The sequence below is a fragment of the Nelumbo lutea genome, chromosome 1 (genome assembly GCF_056320005.1).
Source record: "Nelumbo lutea isolate HS-2025 chromosome 1, American lotus-T2T, whole genome shotgun sequence".
In the NCBI taxonomy this organism is placed as follows: Eukaryota; Viridiplantae; Streptophyta; class Magnoliopsida; order Proteales; family Nelumbonaceae; genus Nelumbo; species Nelumbo lutea.
This window is the reverse complement of record NC_142684.1, coordinates 60,798,966-60,815,747: the sequence shown is the minus strand read 5'-3', so window position 1 is coordinate 60,815,747 and position 16,782 is coordinate 60,798,966. Positions and strand designations below refer to the sequence as shown.

The window sequence follows — 16,782 nt, the reverse complement described above, 5'->3', positions numbered from 1 at the left end:
TCAGTTTAGGACTAATTACTAATCAGCAGTGTGATCTAGTCTGAAGCTACTTTAAATAAAGGTAAAACAGATGAGAAATCCAACCTGTTCTGGTTCAAGTAGAAGAAGAGAGAAGTAGAAAAAAAGAAGGATATGGATAAAAGCAAAGAAATTGAACTAACTGACCTCAACTCTCGCCTTTCTTTTTATTTATTTTAATAAAAGAACTGAAATTACAAGGCTTCCCTCAATTAAATAAATAAAGAGATAACAAGAAAACAGCAAGGGAAAAGACCAAACTGACCCTACTGAAAAAATTACTATAATTTAATACTCCCCCTCAAGTTGGAGCATATATATCATAAAGCTCCAACTTGTTACAGATATACTTCATCTGTGCACAATTCAAGCCTTTGGTGAAGAAGTTGGCTAGCTGATCTTCAGATTTCACATAGGGTGTAATGATCTCCCCACTAACAACCTTCTCTCTCACATGTTTGGAGGAGTAATCAGGGACGAGGAAGGAAATAAGTGTGCTTTCTTCTCAGGTCCAATTGAGCAAGGCAATGTGGCAATTAGAGAAATCTTGGCAGCTGTTTTTGGAGTTAAGAAAGCCAAGAATTGGGTTTTAAAAGATTAATTATTGAAGGTGATTCCAAAATAGTTGTGAATTGGCTAAAGTTGTTCCCTGGCATTAGTTTGAGGGGGGTTGTAGAGAATCTATGGGTTGATTCTTAATTTCACTTTATTTTCCTTTTGGAGCATTTTGTATTGTATGTCATATGTACCATATCATTGCTTGTATAGTTTCTTTTATTCTTGTAAGAGAAGGCCACAATGGTCCTTTCTCACTCCTTTTACATCATTAATATATAATCTTTTCATTTTAGCGTGTGAATCAACACACTCCCTATTCAAACAGTGTCTTATTTGTTACTGATAAAAAAAACAGTGTCCTATTTGTTCCATTCAAAATGTACCACTTCCACTTTATCTTGTTCCTTTATCCCCTAGGATGCAATCTTACATTTAGTTTGACCTTCTTGAGTTTTCTCTTCTAAACTAGTTGTTTCTTTTGTTTTCCTCAAACTAGTCTTTTTGACATCTCTTCTCTTCTCATCAATGCACTCACACCACACCCTTATTTGTCTCCATTGTCCCTATAGATGAATCTTGTAATGCCCATACATAATCTCCTTACCCTCAGTCTTCAAACTTCTATTCTACGCTTCCTTTGAATCCCTTCTTTTCTTCTTCTGATCTCTTATTTGGTTCTACCCGTGTGCTAGTTTCGCTTCCCCAACCCTAACCATCGGTTGGACCCATGGTCTATTATAATCATCAATTGGATTAGGTACTTTCTTGGAATTAAAGTTGCCATGTCCCATAAAGGCATCTTTATTCCGCAAAGAAGTACATCCTACATCTTGTTAAGCATATAGGGAAGACGGGATTGAAACCTATAGATACCACCGTGGAACTTGATTATAGATTTGGTCAACATATGCACTATCCTAGGGACTTAAAAAAGCATCATAGAAGAGGGACTCTTTTCTTTAAGCATGGCCATCTTAGAGTGGAAGCATACGCAAATGCTAATTGGGTAGGATCAATTGATGACTAGAAATCTACTACAGGTTACTGCACTTTTATAGGAGAGGATTTAGTAACCTGGAGAAGTATGAAAGAAGTGATAGTAAAATGATCAACAACAGAGGTGCTATGGCATATGGAGCTGCTAAAGTCTTGTGGATATAAAACTTGCCTCTTGAGTTGGGATTTCCTATTTCTGGTTCAATGTCTCTCTATTATAAGCAAATGGCAATTAACATAGCTCATAACTAGATTCAACACGAAAGAATGAAACATATTGAAGTTGACAAGCACCTCATTCGGTAAAATGTCTTCCATTTATAAGCTTGAACGAGCAACTTGCTACTATATTTATTAAGAAAATAAATAGCCTGTGTCATATTGAGCTTTGTAACAAGTTGGGTAAGTGTGATATATTATAAGAATATATATACAACCCAACTTGAGCTTTATAACAAGTTGGGATGTAGGGGTATTAATGTCCTTTCCCATGTTTAAATACTCTAACTAATAAGCTAGTTCGGGCACCTGCCACACATATTGAGATTCTTTCAACTTGTCTTTTCCTTTGTCTGTTCTTCCCCCCTCCCCCCCCCCCTCTCTCTCTCTCTCTGTGACATCTATGACAGATAAAAAGTAATAAAAAAATAAATAGCATCTCTTAAGGTGATATAGAAATTTCAATGATATCTTTCATCACACATTCTATCCCAAAGACATCTAATGAAATACCCAGCACAAACAAATTCATTAGCTTTCAGAAATGTAGGATGGCAAGCATTAATAAGTTGGAAAAGGTGCTGTTAACTTGTGGTTTGATTTCTTCCCAAGATAATTGTTTTTTATACTTAATATTGTTTATTTTAATGTATTAAATTATTAATAACCTTTCCTCATTTAAAAGGTCAATTGACAAGAAATTTGGGTGGAAGAACTCAAGTTTTCAGCCGCAACAGATTCAAAAAAGAGATTTTAAACAACATGCAAGTAAAAGGGTCACTACAAAGGCTCAGGGAGAAATCAGAAAAAGTAGATGTAACTTAACTATAGCTTATTATTAAGGGTAACAGGCCAGACAAGGCAAATTGGTCTATGTAATGCACAAGCCAAATGGCCTAGTAAAACAACTAAAGAATAATCACAATTTGTTGCAAATATATTCACTACGATCTTCATCAAAATAATGCATATTTTGGATATACTAGAAACAGAGGAGGATCTCACCTCAAATTCACCTCCGTAAGATGCTCCATATACCAAAATTTTTTTAGGAACACAACCACGAATAACACACCTGTAATAATATATATATATATATATTGGATAACATGGAAACATTCAATGTTAGTGTCGAAATATCAATTGTTCTATCAACATATCACATCATGTACAATTATAAACAAATTCACCAATTTAGATCCTCAATAAGAACAAAACTATGATACCGACCAACAATCACTATAATGTGTGGTTCATTAAAAGATCATCTTCAACAAGAATCTCTATGAATTTGATGTAAACTACATGACTGATCATGTTGAGCTATAGGGTTGTTCATTTAAAACTGAAGTAGATCAAAATTTGCAAGTTAAAAGGAATGGAATTGAAGCAATGAATAAAAAGCAATTGCATTTTCTCGAAAAATAAGCAATCCAAGGGGTTGTTTGGCAATGGATGAATTAGCTGAACTGAAAGATTTGTTGCTTTTCCTTTTAGTGGATAAGGCATATTCACTAAGGTGGCATTTGATAACTGCTGAAAAGACTTCAAATTTTTAAAAAGTGTCATTCAGCATTTCAGCAACTCGAGGACCTACTTAATTGCTTAATGATGAAGCACAGGCATTGGGGTGATTATTTTACCCTGAAAAATATTATCACAAACGGACAATACCTCCGAATTTAAGTCATTTTTACGTTTGGAATCTTTTCTGCATTCCAGTTTCAGCACCTACTTCAGCAGTTATTAGTCGGGCATAAGTATGGGGCAAGCTACTTAATGGTGGAAATGCCCCAACACACCATTTAGACATTAAGAAGCTTATCTCCTACTTTATGATTTATTCACTAAAAGATAAAGCAATAAGTCATTCAGACCCATAAGATAGTAACCATCACCAATGTCAGCAGTTCAGAATTAAATAGAGCTTTCAGAAAAGTAGCAAGTAACAACTGATACAAATAACGTATGGGTTGTTTTCTATTACATGAAATTCTTAGTGTCACTTCTTTTCAGATATATAAGTATAAACAGAGAAGACCATTTTATCAGAAGCTGCAAAATGGCCAGAAAGATGTTAATCATTTACAAAGATAATGTTGAGATAGGGAATCAAAAAGATGCAGGAAAGATCACCGACTTACGTTCCGCCGACTCCACCGACGACTTCTGAGCTGATTGGATGAAACGGAAGCTCACAAATTGCAACCTTGCAAAATAATTTCGAGTACGGAATTATGATGAAAAGGGGAAAACAATGAGGTTGATTAAACTGTTGCTTGAAGAACCAAAATCCATATAAAATTTAAAAGAAAAAGAAAACTGGGTGATATATGTAAGAGAAGTTAACCAAAAACAAAAAGAAAATGTCAGTTTATGCATCAGTGGCCCCCAGGAATAGAGAGAGAGAGAGAGAGAGAAAGGCATTAGATATGAATTCATTTAAAGGTATATTTTGAGCTTAGACAAAAAAATATGTGGGAAAATAAGGAAAATAAAATGCATGCAAAAAGAAAGAGCACAAAAAAGAAATAATATTAAAATAAGACAAGAGTACCACATTCTTTAATAGAAAAGCCAAGTTCAGAAGTAATTCATTTCTAGTTCTTCCAATAGTTACCTTAGCTCCGTATCCAGCAGAAAATCTGGCGGCACGCGTACCACCACTTCCAGCGCCGATAACAAACAGATCAAAATCGAACTGCGCTTCTTCTTCATTGGAGCTGCCCACCTCTCCATCGATAAGCATCTTTCTCGACATGGTTACAGAACGAAGTAAGCTGAGGTCACATCAAACACCAAAATCATCACCAGAAAGAACATAATCAATCATAATGGAATAACTAGATTGGGGATTCAAAAGTGAAAAAAAAAAAAAAAAAAACTTAGTAAAAGTTAAACTAAAATATCGAGATTCTCCCCGGGAATTCCATGAACAAAAAACCTGTAAAACGGGACTCAACGAAACCAGTTGGAATTTGCTTTCCTTCACTCACTTACTTTGCAAAGAGAGAATCAGAGAATCAGAGAATCAGAAACTTCAATGCGAGTTTTTCTATGCAAGCAGAATGGTCAACCGAGAGACCGCCAGCAAAGGAACTGATACAAATGTGAAAATAATCTTCTTAGGATTTTTTATTACATAGATGACAGAAGCGGAGGGAAGTAGACAAGTTTCGTGTCGGTCTTCTCTTCGATTCTCGTTATTGAAACAACAGGTTAACGGGATTATGTTACGGGGGAACCATGGCAATGTCGGAGCAATAACTTCTCTTTTACGTTTTAGCCCCTCGAGTACTGAAAAATAACGAAATTACCACTATTCGAAGAGGCCAACGACCCACGTTCAGTCTGATGAGTGACGTCCATAAATCATGGTGATCTCCTACTAGAGAGTTGGAACGTGTTATCTTGGTAGAGATTCGGATTCATCCATAAAAAGGCAAATTCGATAGGCCGGCACCGGTCCGTACTTCAGTTAGACTTGGAGGCATAAAATGCATGGGAGGTCATAGGCTTTTGTGCGTAGAGACCACACATGACCCGCGACCCGCCATGAATGAAATATCTGATCGTGTTCGGTGGAGAGTTGGAACGTGTTATCTTAGCAGAGATCCGGATTCATCCATAAAAAGGCAAATTCGATAGGCCGGCACCGGTCCGTACTTCAGTTAGACTTGGAGGCATGAAATGCATGGGAGGTCATAGGCTTTTGTGCGTAGAGACCGTGCCAAACGGCAATAGACAATAGTCCCTGGATTTGCTGAACGCAATGGTTGGAAGTACCACAACCACCACTCAGGGTGACGGGATCTGTTCCTTATATAACCTTTGTGCGCTGCTCCTCACAAATACATCCACCCTGCATTGGGAGAATATCTCTCCCATAAATAATAATTATTAAGTATGAGAGATATTCTCAATACATGAAGGCGCAAGGTGTGAAGAGCAGATCCGGTCTCCAATTCAGGTAGTCAGGTCTTATTTGGTATTGTGGACCTTGTGATGGGTAGATATCCATTTCATTACATATAAAAAACGTGTCTCCGCAAATGTACATTCTTTTTTAGTTTTTTTTTTTTTTTTTTTTTTTTTTAAGTTCAAACAAAAACAATTCATTTATTCGGTTACAAAATATCAGATGCTACAACGGAATGGTCGCTTTTGGACACAAAGACCAAGTACACGGTCTGTTACAAGAATAAAGTCATACCTTGGAACACTTGATATATATATTGATTTAACATAATGTAATAAAAATATTTATATTTTAAATCCCAATGCTTCCCAACACAATATATGATTAGAGGTGTGATGAATTCTAAAATCTATTTGATAACAATATAAAACGCACCTCAGATTTCACTTTACGGTTATTATGGGGGCATCAATAGGGCCGAGCATAGAGGTATTCATAAAAAAAAAAAAAAAACCGAAAACCAAATTGAACCTAGAAAAGCATACAAAAAAATGTGGTTAATTGAATTGATCCGTTTGGTTTTTATTTGGTGTTTTTGAAAACGAATAATTGGTTTGGTTTTTAGTTAATCTAGAAAAAATAAACAATGGTTAATCAAATTCATCAATTTGATTTCAGTTTGATATTTTCAAAAAATCAAAGGATGGCTTCGATTTTTTGTTAACCTAGAAAAAACTTATGATTAACTGAACTGACCAGTATATATATATAAATATATGCATTATATACATATATAATTATATTAATTTGTGATTATATATTCATAATATATAATATATATTATATATCATTTATTATTTATAATATATGTTATAAATATAAAATGAAAAAAAACAAAGAACCGAAACTGATCAACCAATTAACTAGTGATACTAATTTAGTTTTGGTTCAAAAAATTACAAAAACCGGTAGGACCAATTCAATTTCAACAAATTATCCATGACTCAATTAACCGAACCATGAGCACCACTAGGTAAGCATGAGCTAGATAAGGCCAGACTCCGCACTTGTGATAAGGACTATAACCTAAGCCCAGGTTCTAGGTCGAAAACACAATTCTAGGATCAAGCCGGCCTAGACTTGATTTCGGGCCAGGCTGAAATGATCACCAGCATTGTTTCACAGCCCATATCACAGCCATTGCATTCAGCTTATGAGGTTTCCGCTTTCATTGAGGGGTTGGGGCATTATTTGGGCGACCATGCGGAGAACAAGACTATTCTAGGATATAGGGTGGGATTGCTATTATTTGATTGGGATTGCTACTGATGGGAACAGAATGGGTAGGATATAGGGTGGTCAAGGTTCAAATCATCATGCACCCAATACGTACAAATTTGCATATTAGGTGTGGTGTGTTTGGATGAATCAAAAACCACTTTTTCACATTTTTGACAATGGCTTATATTATTTAATGTTTAAAACATTATTCTTTGAAAAAGTCTTAAAATTGGCATATTGAATACAATACAACTGGATCTACCCGATTTGCCATTGGAACGTGACCAGGTGGCACTGATAGAAAGTGGGAGCTTTAGATGTTGAGCTTTTGGGTCCAAAAACTATATATTGAATTATTGACCTCAAGGTTCAAATTTTCGATATAATATACTCTGTATCAAGTGTATCTTATCATATTTGGTGGTTTTTGGAAACTCTAAATAAGGGTGTTTTGGAATTTAGACCTTTTGAGAAGGTAGGCAAACCTAAAATCGACCCAAGCATTTTGGAGAAGAAAACTAAAAAGAAGGTATTAAGTATTGAAACACTATCGATACTTTCAACCATGATTGACCTTTTTAAGTGGTGACGATGACCCATCTTTATTGAGGGGTGACCCATGGAGCACCATGTCGTGGACACCTTGTTTTTTGTTAGGGTATTGAAAATACAGGCGGGGTTGTTCCTACGAGTCCGGATCTCCTGTTCACACAAACTCTGCCTATGTCTACTCACACAACATTGCAGTCACACATGAAGAACATCTCATCCTCCTACGTAAGGGGAGATGTTCCAAATTCACGGGGGTAATATGTTGTGGATAAACGTGGGCAGAGTTCTAGTGGACAAGAGATCCGGAATCTGTTCCTACTACTACTTGACTGAATAAAACATTGAACTCCACCAGATTCCTAAATGTAATTTGAAATGGAAGGAGAGGTGACATGGACTAGGCAAGAGGATTAATATTAACATGTTAGGATTTGGAGGTCTAGATTCTATTGGACTTGGGGCCTAAAGGAGGTTGATGGGGGTTATTTAATTTGGGCCTTCTTGACTTAGCTTGTTATTGGATGTTTGGAAGAACTTTTCTTTTCTTTTTTCTTTAGCACAAGGGATGTTTCGAAGGTCAAGACCAACTATTATGGAATGGTCCTCACTCTATAGAGTACAGACAGTATGCACCAAAAATCAGAATGAGTGGGTGATTTTAAACCATTCATGAGTTATCCTTAGAGCTTTCAAACTTTTTCCTTTATTCGTGCATATGGGTTTTCTTTATTTTCAAGAGGAGAAAAAGATAAATACTTTCTGTGGTGATATGATCAGGAGGAGTCTATTTCAGGAGAGCAAATCACTAATTTGATAGTTGTGTTGCCGGTTATGAGACCAATCATATACACCCCACAGTGCACATTGTTCACATCCACTCAACCTTTCACTTCTCATTTATGGCTGGAGAGTGGATTAGTTGTATTTATAGATGTTTTAAAGGTTGTGGGACCAATCATTTGGAGAGTGGATTAGCTGTATTTATAGATGTTTTAAAGGTTGTGGGACCAATCATTTTGCTCTACATACCATAAAATATCTATGGTTGATCCTATTAGGGGTGAGCATGGGGTCGGTTCAGTTTGGTTTCATGACAGAACCTAGAACCTATCTTATAGGGTCAGTTCTGGGTTTTTGGAACTAAAACCTACCTTGTGTAGGTTGGTTTTGGCCTTGGTGGTTCCGGGGTCAGTTCTAGGGTCCATCCTTAGAATCTGTTCATTTTTTTACTCTCCCCCTTCAAAAAAAAAAAAAAAGAAAGCATGTTCTTTAAAAACTTGATTTTCACCAAATATAATATATAGTTTAAAACTTATATTATCTTTATTGAATAAGTAGAATAACTTAGGGCCCGTTTAACACGTCTTTTCATGCGATCTTTTAGCTGTTCACAAGTTGGGAAGACCGAAAATTGGTTTATTTCCGTTTGGCACGCGGAAGATCTAACCGCCAAAAGATGGGACACTGAAAAGACGCGCGAAGCCCATTTTGGGCTGATTTCGAAAAGCTCCAAATGAAGCTTCCTGCGTCTTTCACACTTTAATCTCATGCGGAAAGACTCGAAATGACGAACAAAAATACGCGTGTTTGCCAAACGGTCTTCGGGCTGCCCAAATCTTATGTCAAAAACTCAATGCGTCTTGACTATCAGAGCTACAAGAAGATCTTCTCAAAAAGACTTGTCAAATGGGCCCTTAATATGTAAATTATCATTATATGGTTCATAACTTATAATTTAAATTTAAATTTTGTAAATATTATATTTTATATTATTTATTGTACACATTCAAATATTAAAATGAAAACAAATGATCAAATCACTTAAGTAACTCAATGGTCAAATGAGACCATGGCCTTTGTAACCATGAGTGCTTGGTTTCAAATTTTCACATCCCCAAAAGTATTTGGGGGTTTATTTCAAGGCAAGTTCGGTTCCAAGGTAGGTTCCACTAAGGTTGAACAAGGGCAGTTCATCATATTGGTTCGGGTAGGGTAAACTCCTAGACTCTAGGACCGGCCTGGGTGGAGGTTGGTTCCAAGAATTTAGAACCAGACCCTACCCTGTAACTAGACCTATTCATGGGTCGGGCTAGGCCGGGCTCGGTCTGGGCTTTTACTCTTCATGAATAGAAATTTGTTAGGCTCGAGCCCGAGTCAGGCCCGACCAACGGGCCTACAACTTGGGCCCGAGCCCGGCCCTGATAAAAAGCCCGAAGCCCGACGATGACTGTGTTCGTCGGAGTTGAGTTCGCGGTGACTGTGAGCTGCAATTTTAACAGTGAAAAGTGTGTTAGTTTGTGTTTGAGAGAGAGAGAGAGAGAACTCACCGCCGCCGCCGGTGGCTATATTTGTCGCCTCGCCGGTGTTTGAGATTTGAAAGAGAAGTGAGAAGAAAAACGAGAGAGAGAAAGAAAGAGAGAGAAAGAGAGAAAGAGAGAGAGAGAGAGAGAGAGAGAGAAGGAGAGGACTCACCGTCGGAGTTGTTGCGCCAGTGAATGTTCGCCACCTCGCCGGTTGTGTGGCTGCCTGAGAGTGTGAGGACTGAGGATGTGAAGACTGAAGAGAAGAGAGGTTTGGCTCAGGGGAAAGAGGTGAAAGATAAGAGAGGTTCGGCTTAGGTAGTTAGGGTTTTTTAAGTTTAGTATATAGGTCGGGTTGGGCTATTTTGGCAAATCCCTAGCCCAGCTCGAATTTATTGCGGGCTGGGCTTTTTGGCCCAGGTTAAGCTCGCAGGCTCATTTGCATATTCAAACCTGTCCGGGGGGCGGGCCGGCCCGTCGGGCCACCTAGCCAATGAACAGGTCTACTTGTAACAAATTGGGTATGGCCAATTCAAGGCCAATTCGAGGTCGGTTCCATTTGGTTCCAGGTAGAACCTACCCATTTTCTCACCCCTAGATCCTATGGCCTACAAAATAGCTATAACATTTAGCTAATCTATTCCCTTATGGTTGGCGTGGGGCATAATGAATATTGGTCCATAACTAGGTGTATCAATTGGATTGGATTTGGTCCAATATGAGTCCCTTATAAATGGATTAGGTCCAATGCAATCCGATGAATGCTTTAGACCATTTTGGACTGGTCCAATTCAATGTCTAGATTGTCCAATCTATTCAATTTGGTTTTAATTCAAATTGGTTCCAACCAAAACCCGGTCCATCAACATATGTATTCTTATCTTTTTATCAATGAACCAATACAAGTATCAAATTGGCTCAACACATGCAAAATTTCAAGGCTACCAAACTAATAATGATGCTACAACTAAAAGCATAAACAAATAAATGGTGACCAAAATAATTTCCATTATTTGTCATGTATAGATTTTTTTGGTAAATATTTGTTATATATAACCGTTATTGAAGTCTGACATTTTAAATTTGTAGGACAAAGGGGTGCTTTGATGGTATTACCATGTACATAAACACATAAGGTTGATGTCATTGAATTCATGTACATAAACACATATATATCCATGTACATAAACACATTTGCAACCTTTGATGGTATTACCTCTTACAAACCATTGAGATTTGATGTCACTCAATTCAAAGAACATATTAATGTTTTTGTTATTAGAAAAGCAACCAACTTTATTCAAAACACACTATATGACTAAAGTAAAATGCTTCTCTACCTAAGAAGAGAGCTCATTTTCCATTTAGTGGGTCTTCTCTAGTCTGCACTCCTAAGTCTTAACCATCGAAGTTACTGTATTATGTATGGTTCAAAATGTTATATATTCACTTTACAGGTGAGGGGCTGAAATCATAAAACATAGCCTTCCTTGTTTCAGCTATCCTAAACTGGACCCTTCAACTTGAATATAGTTGGCTGGCACTTTTGGCTCTTTGCCTCTTTTTGGTTGGGCTTGAATTTGAGTAATTTCAGATTTTTCAAAATTCATTAGGCTCATCTGATATCCAACATACTAAACTGGACCTTTACACTGTCTTTGGTTTGACAAAAAATAGAAGAAAAGGGAATCATAAAATACTTTTCCCCAACAATTTTTTGTTTCTCTCTTATGTTCTATATCAAACCAAGCATAGCCTTAGGTTAAACACCAAGGCTGGTCATCTTGGGTTAGCTAGGAATAACACCTAAACCAAGCTTGAAAAACATTGTGCAGAATTTACCTTGACCTATTGGTGTTTTCCCCACCTTTGCTGAGTTGATTATCAAAGGCTAATTTGACTATCCCCAAAGAAGCCCAACCAAATATTGCATTGATTATCAAAGCTGATTTATTTCTTCAATGCTTTGAGTCAGTTGGTCCTTGTTTGGATCCTCATAATTTTTCTCATATTCAACTAGCTCCTTTGGCAAATTCCTTACAAATCAATGATGCTTTTTTTATCTCCAGAATGGTAATCCTCTTCAAGGTGGATAAGACAGATGATGAACTATAACATGTCAGAATTATGATGATGTTGAAAAAGAAACAAATAGTCATGGACAGAAAGCTGCCTTTGCTGGGTTAGCAACAAAAGTTCGAGTGAAGAGCTATTTGCAATCTGTTGAGACACATGTGGTTGGGTATGAAGTATTGGACCCCCATTATTCTTTGTTAAGCATATTGTAGAAGATTAGTTTGCTGGTAGAATCAACTATGGGTTCAAATATACATATCTGAAGGTTAATAACTACAATGGTTCTACAAAAGAATTCACACTAATGGTATTCCAGATATTTCTAGGATCATCAGGATCCTCAAATGGATATTCTCCAACCAACATGACATAAAGTGCCACACCATAGGGCCAAACATCCGCAATCTACAATTGAAGAAATGCCAAAAAAAACCATGAATGTTATAGATAAAAAACCTAGATCAATGATATAAAATCCATAACATGCATCTCTTTGATTACTGCAATCATCTTTGAGTTTTGTCATGGAAAACTCATTTTTGAGGTTGTAATAAAAGATAGTTGTAAAAGAATGGATTGGGTTCTGTTTATTGGGTAAGTGAACAACACAGGCACCTAGTCTCTACAATCCATAATATCCAAGTGTCAAGCTTCCATGCCATTTCATCACCATCTTCATATAAGCCCTATCTCAGCTATATGGGATTGGCTACAAAAATCCTATTTCACAGTCTTCCAGGCCATTTAAAATATTAAAATCCAAATTATAATCTAAAATGCTTTTTTATATCATGTCTTTACTGAAAAAAATAAAGTTACGAATTTTTTGGTTATGTGAATATTGAACACATGGTCATACAATCTGAAATGCTCCTCGACCCCTAATTAAAAAAAAAAGAAAAGAAAAAGAAAAGAAAAGGTCTCTCTAAACTTATTTGCAAAAATATCAATGAAATGGCAATGGATGAGATGGTTTTGATGAAATGTAATTGCACTTTTGGACCATCACCCAAGTATTGTTCATATTTAAATGGTTAGAACTAGTATCCTTTGTACCATTCACCAACATAAAGAAATATCAAAATCCTATTCTTTCACTTGTTAAAGGGAAAGTTAAATACCTTGCCATCATATTCCTTCCTTAATAGAACTTTTGGAGCAATGTATGCTGGTGCTCCTACTATTGATTTCGGTTGTGAGTACAATAAAGCTAACTACAATGTAAGGGAAAAAGAGAAGAAAAAGTTGAATAGTCAAAGTTCTTGTTCGTGATACCAAACACAAATCCAGAACTTGAAAATTACAAACCCTAGAATAACCAAAGTCACATATTTTAAGATGTGGTGTAAAACGAACCAGAATAGGGTAGATTTGTAAAACGAATCAAAGCAAGGGTAGAATTGAATCAGTACAAGGATGTATCCGTAAAATGAACCACCATATCACAATCAGTTAATAGAAAAGAGGAAGAAGAATCAGAAAAGGGGCAGTTGATTTGGAAGAAAGAGGAGGAGGAGGGGAAGAAGGATGGTCGGCGTCAATCTTACCTTGGCGGAGATGCGATTGGTGGCAATGGTAGCAACGGCTAGTGGAGGTTGAAGTTAGGGGTTGGAACGAAGGGTTTTTTTTGTCCCAAAAAAAAACCTCAAAGACCGGAATGGGAATCGCATTCCATGGGGGGGAGTCGGGAATCACCATTCCCCCATATGGGGGAATCCCATTCCGCCTGAAATGGGAATGGGATTCCCATTCTGGTAAACCAAACACTAGGAATCTGAATGATCTGATTCAAGCTCCTATTCCCTTGAACCAGAAAGATATAGCATCAAAAGAACTTTGACCAATCAAAGAATCCCTATGAATTGTGATGAACACCACCTGATTGGTCACCTCCATAGTTTTCAAGGTGCCAAGGTGAGGCTAAGAAACAAGGGGGCACCATGTCACCTAGTGGGCTAGGTGGGCACCTCAGCATTGGTTAGGTGATGGATTTTTTAAGTACAAAACATATATCCTAGGGTAGTTCCTTAGGTTCTATAACCATATTTCCTTAATAATTATCCATAATTTTTACAAGAAAAGTGTGAAAAAATATAAATTTCATGTTAAAGTTTAGAAAACAAATATATACATTATAAGAAAAAAAAATTCAAAAAATATTGAACCCAATTCTAGGAAAAGAAGAGAAAAGGTGGAAGAAGAAGAAAATTTGTTGATTAGACAAAATTTTAAGGCCCTGTTTGGTTTGTGGGAATAGGGGTCTGGAATTGGAACCGTAATGGGTTATTTCGATTCCAATTGCTTGGTTGGGCATAATTCGAACACCATTCCCATTCCAATTCATTTTGGAATGGCATTCCCCCATTCGAAGGAATGACCATTCCCTGCCCCTCCCTTGGGAATGAAATCCCATTCCTGTTGATTTTGATTCCTTATTCCAATTCTCATTCTCATTCTTGTATGAACCAAACAGACTATGGGAATTGACCATTCTGATTCTAATTCTAGAGTATTTCGATTCCGATTCCAATTCTGGCTATGAACCAAATGGACCCTTACTTATTGGTTCAGGTTTTCAAGTTTTTGAGGGCTTAATACAGTAGGTAGCATTGTTTGTATTGATTAAATCCTAACAAATAAGAAAATAATAAAAAGAAATTAGTATATAAACATAGAAAATGAATATTTTAGTTTAAAAATATCTATTTTATAGTTATAATCTTAAAAATTAAGAATATAAAATTATTTTATAAGACAACATACAAAATTGCTTTACGATTAGGTGAGGCGAGCCTCCAAGGGCACCTTATTGCCTAGACATCACCTTGACAACTATGGTAGATTATTAACTTTATATAATAAATATTCAAGATGAAAATTAAAATAAAAAAGGATAGAATTTCTATTTTATTTAATTAGAAAGAGAGAATAGAAAAAATAACCTCTTTATACAAGGATAGAAATTTTTTCCCTCTTTTTTTGTTCTTTCTTTCTTTTTCCTCTTCTCAAAACCTTTTATACATTAAAACAAAATATAAATGATATATATAACATATAATAAAAGGCATTACAGACATATTAATAAAAAATACAACAATATAGACGATATTATGTAAGGCTAGTCACCTAAAAGGGTGCGGCTGGGCACCTAATTTCCATGTCCACGTGCTTGGATTACATAGACAAGTAAAAAGGTTATTTACCTATTTCTATGTTCCTTCTTTCTCTAAGCTCTTACTCCTGAACGTCGAGCACTGCACTTCTGAAAAACAGCTTTTAACCTTAGTTCTTTAGAACAATATCCTCAAAACCAGAGCAGACGGTCAGACTAGAAAAACTAGGAACTGGTCACTTGATCCATTTCAGCTCAGAATCGTTTTTTTTTTTTGGTCAAAAACCATTGACTTGATCAGTGAACCGTTGATTTGGGCAATTGAACTGTCAATTCAGACAACGGTTTTTAATCATTTTAAATTTTTTTTTTTTTTTATTTTTTTGTACAACAGATCGTTCATTCAATTCAAACAATACGACTGACTTACGAACCAGACCCAGAATGATTCCCTGACAAATTCGGTTTTAAAAACCTTGCTTTGAAATGAGATTTATAGTCAGATCTCATATTCAAAAAATATGAGAAAATGTACTAATTATTACGGTTGAATCAATATCAAATAATGCATTCATCAAAAGTCTATTATATCCTATCTACCTATTGGGCTTTGTAGCAATTGATTATAAGCTTATAGCAATACATACTAATTTGCAATGGTTGATTATATATGAATTAGTGTGTGTACCATATTTTCCAAAAGTTGTTTTGGTGAACTGTTGTAAGTGGTTAGTTCATACCATTTGAGCATCAAATTGTGATAGTTGATTAGTTGTCTGTAATTATGGAACATAGTTCGTCATGGTTTTCAAACCATTGTTGATCTGGATGGTCAGACCGTTTGACCCAGAATCATTGATTTAATCAACAACCTACTGACCTAGGTGGTCAAGCTATTAACATGTTTTTGCATTTTTTATTTTAATTTTTAAATTGAAATGGACAATATGTTTAAATCGAATTGTCAAACCGTTAACCCAAAAACTAATAGTGAAAGTAGTTCCGATTCTAAATCAATTTTTAAAACATTGTATCTCGTAATGGTAGTTTGCGAGTGTTTAGTAGCTTGGTATCAATTTCAGTTTAAGATAATCGAGTACAATTTATGATGATATGGTACAATTTTGTTATAATTGAGTATGATTTGTAATGATTAGGCCTGGTCTGCCTGGATTTGGAAGTTGGAACAATACTCGTTTGGTAACAACTGAAATTCAGAATGATTAAATATAAGGTAATGATCCCCTGTAGAGAAATTATGACTATTGTTTTATTTGAGATACATTGCTAGTGATAAATTAGGTTACTTTATAATTAATGACTCATTTTATCTAAAATAATAATAGGACCTACATTAATTTACATATAAAAGTCTTTATAAATTTAGGTCCGTTAGGTGCATCTTTTTGCATGGGCTGTCAGTTTTTTAGAAGTCTGATTGGTTGCCCTAAAAAGACACAAAAAGCTCAATTCAAGCTTATTTCAAGAAGTTAGGAATAGAGCTTCTCGCCTTTTTTTTTCGTCTCATCTTCATATGGAAAGACGTGTCTCGAACCAAATGGTCTCTAGGCCACCAAGATCTTTATCTAAAAACTCACATTGTCTTTTGGCTGTCAAATCTTCCAGAAGATATTTCAAAAAAGACTTATCAAATGGCACTTTAAATATACGAGTCTTTTATTTGTATTAGAAAATAAGATTAGAAAAAAAAATCATTATTAATTTAAATCCCATAATATTTCTTTCTTGAA

The 16,782-nt window shown here is 35.9% G+C and overlaps 1 protein-coding gene across 4 annotated transcripts in view; it reads right to left on the bottom strand.

Moving 5' to 3' along the window:
- Positions 1–13,709, bottom strand: part of LOC148874807 (glutathione-disulfide reductase) — a 92,424-nt gene extending 78,715 nt beyond the window's left edge. The window contains exons 1-5 of one of the 4 annotated variants that reach the window (XM_088963752.1): positions 13,467–13,709; positions 13,041–13,133; positions 4,412–4,571; positions 3,936–4,000; positions 2,797–2,866 (exon numbers count right to left, since the gene is read on the bottom strand). In XM_088963752.1, the coding sequence (XP_088819878.1) occupies positions 2,797–2,866; positions 3,936–4,000; positions 4,412–4,571; positions 13,041–13,051 (306 nt within the window). In that variant the 5' untranslated portion in view covers positions 13,052–13,133; positions 13,467–13,709. Of the gene's footprint in view, positions 1–2,796; positions 2,867–3,935; positions 4,001–4,411; positions 4,572–4,735; positions 5,588–13,040; positions 13,134–13,466 lie in introns of those variants that run through there. The other 3 variants (XM_088963755.1, XM_088963753.1, XM_088963754.1) reach the window with 3 other exon arrangements.
- Positions 13,710–16,782: the final 3,073 nt, after the last annotated feature.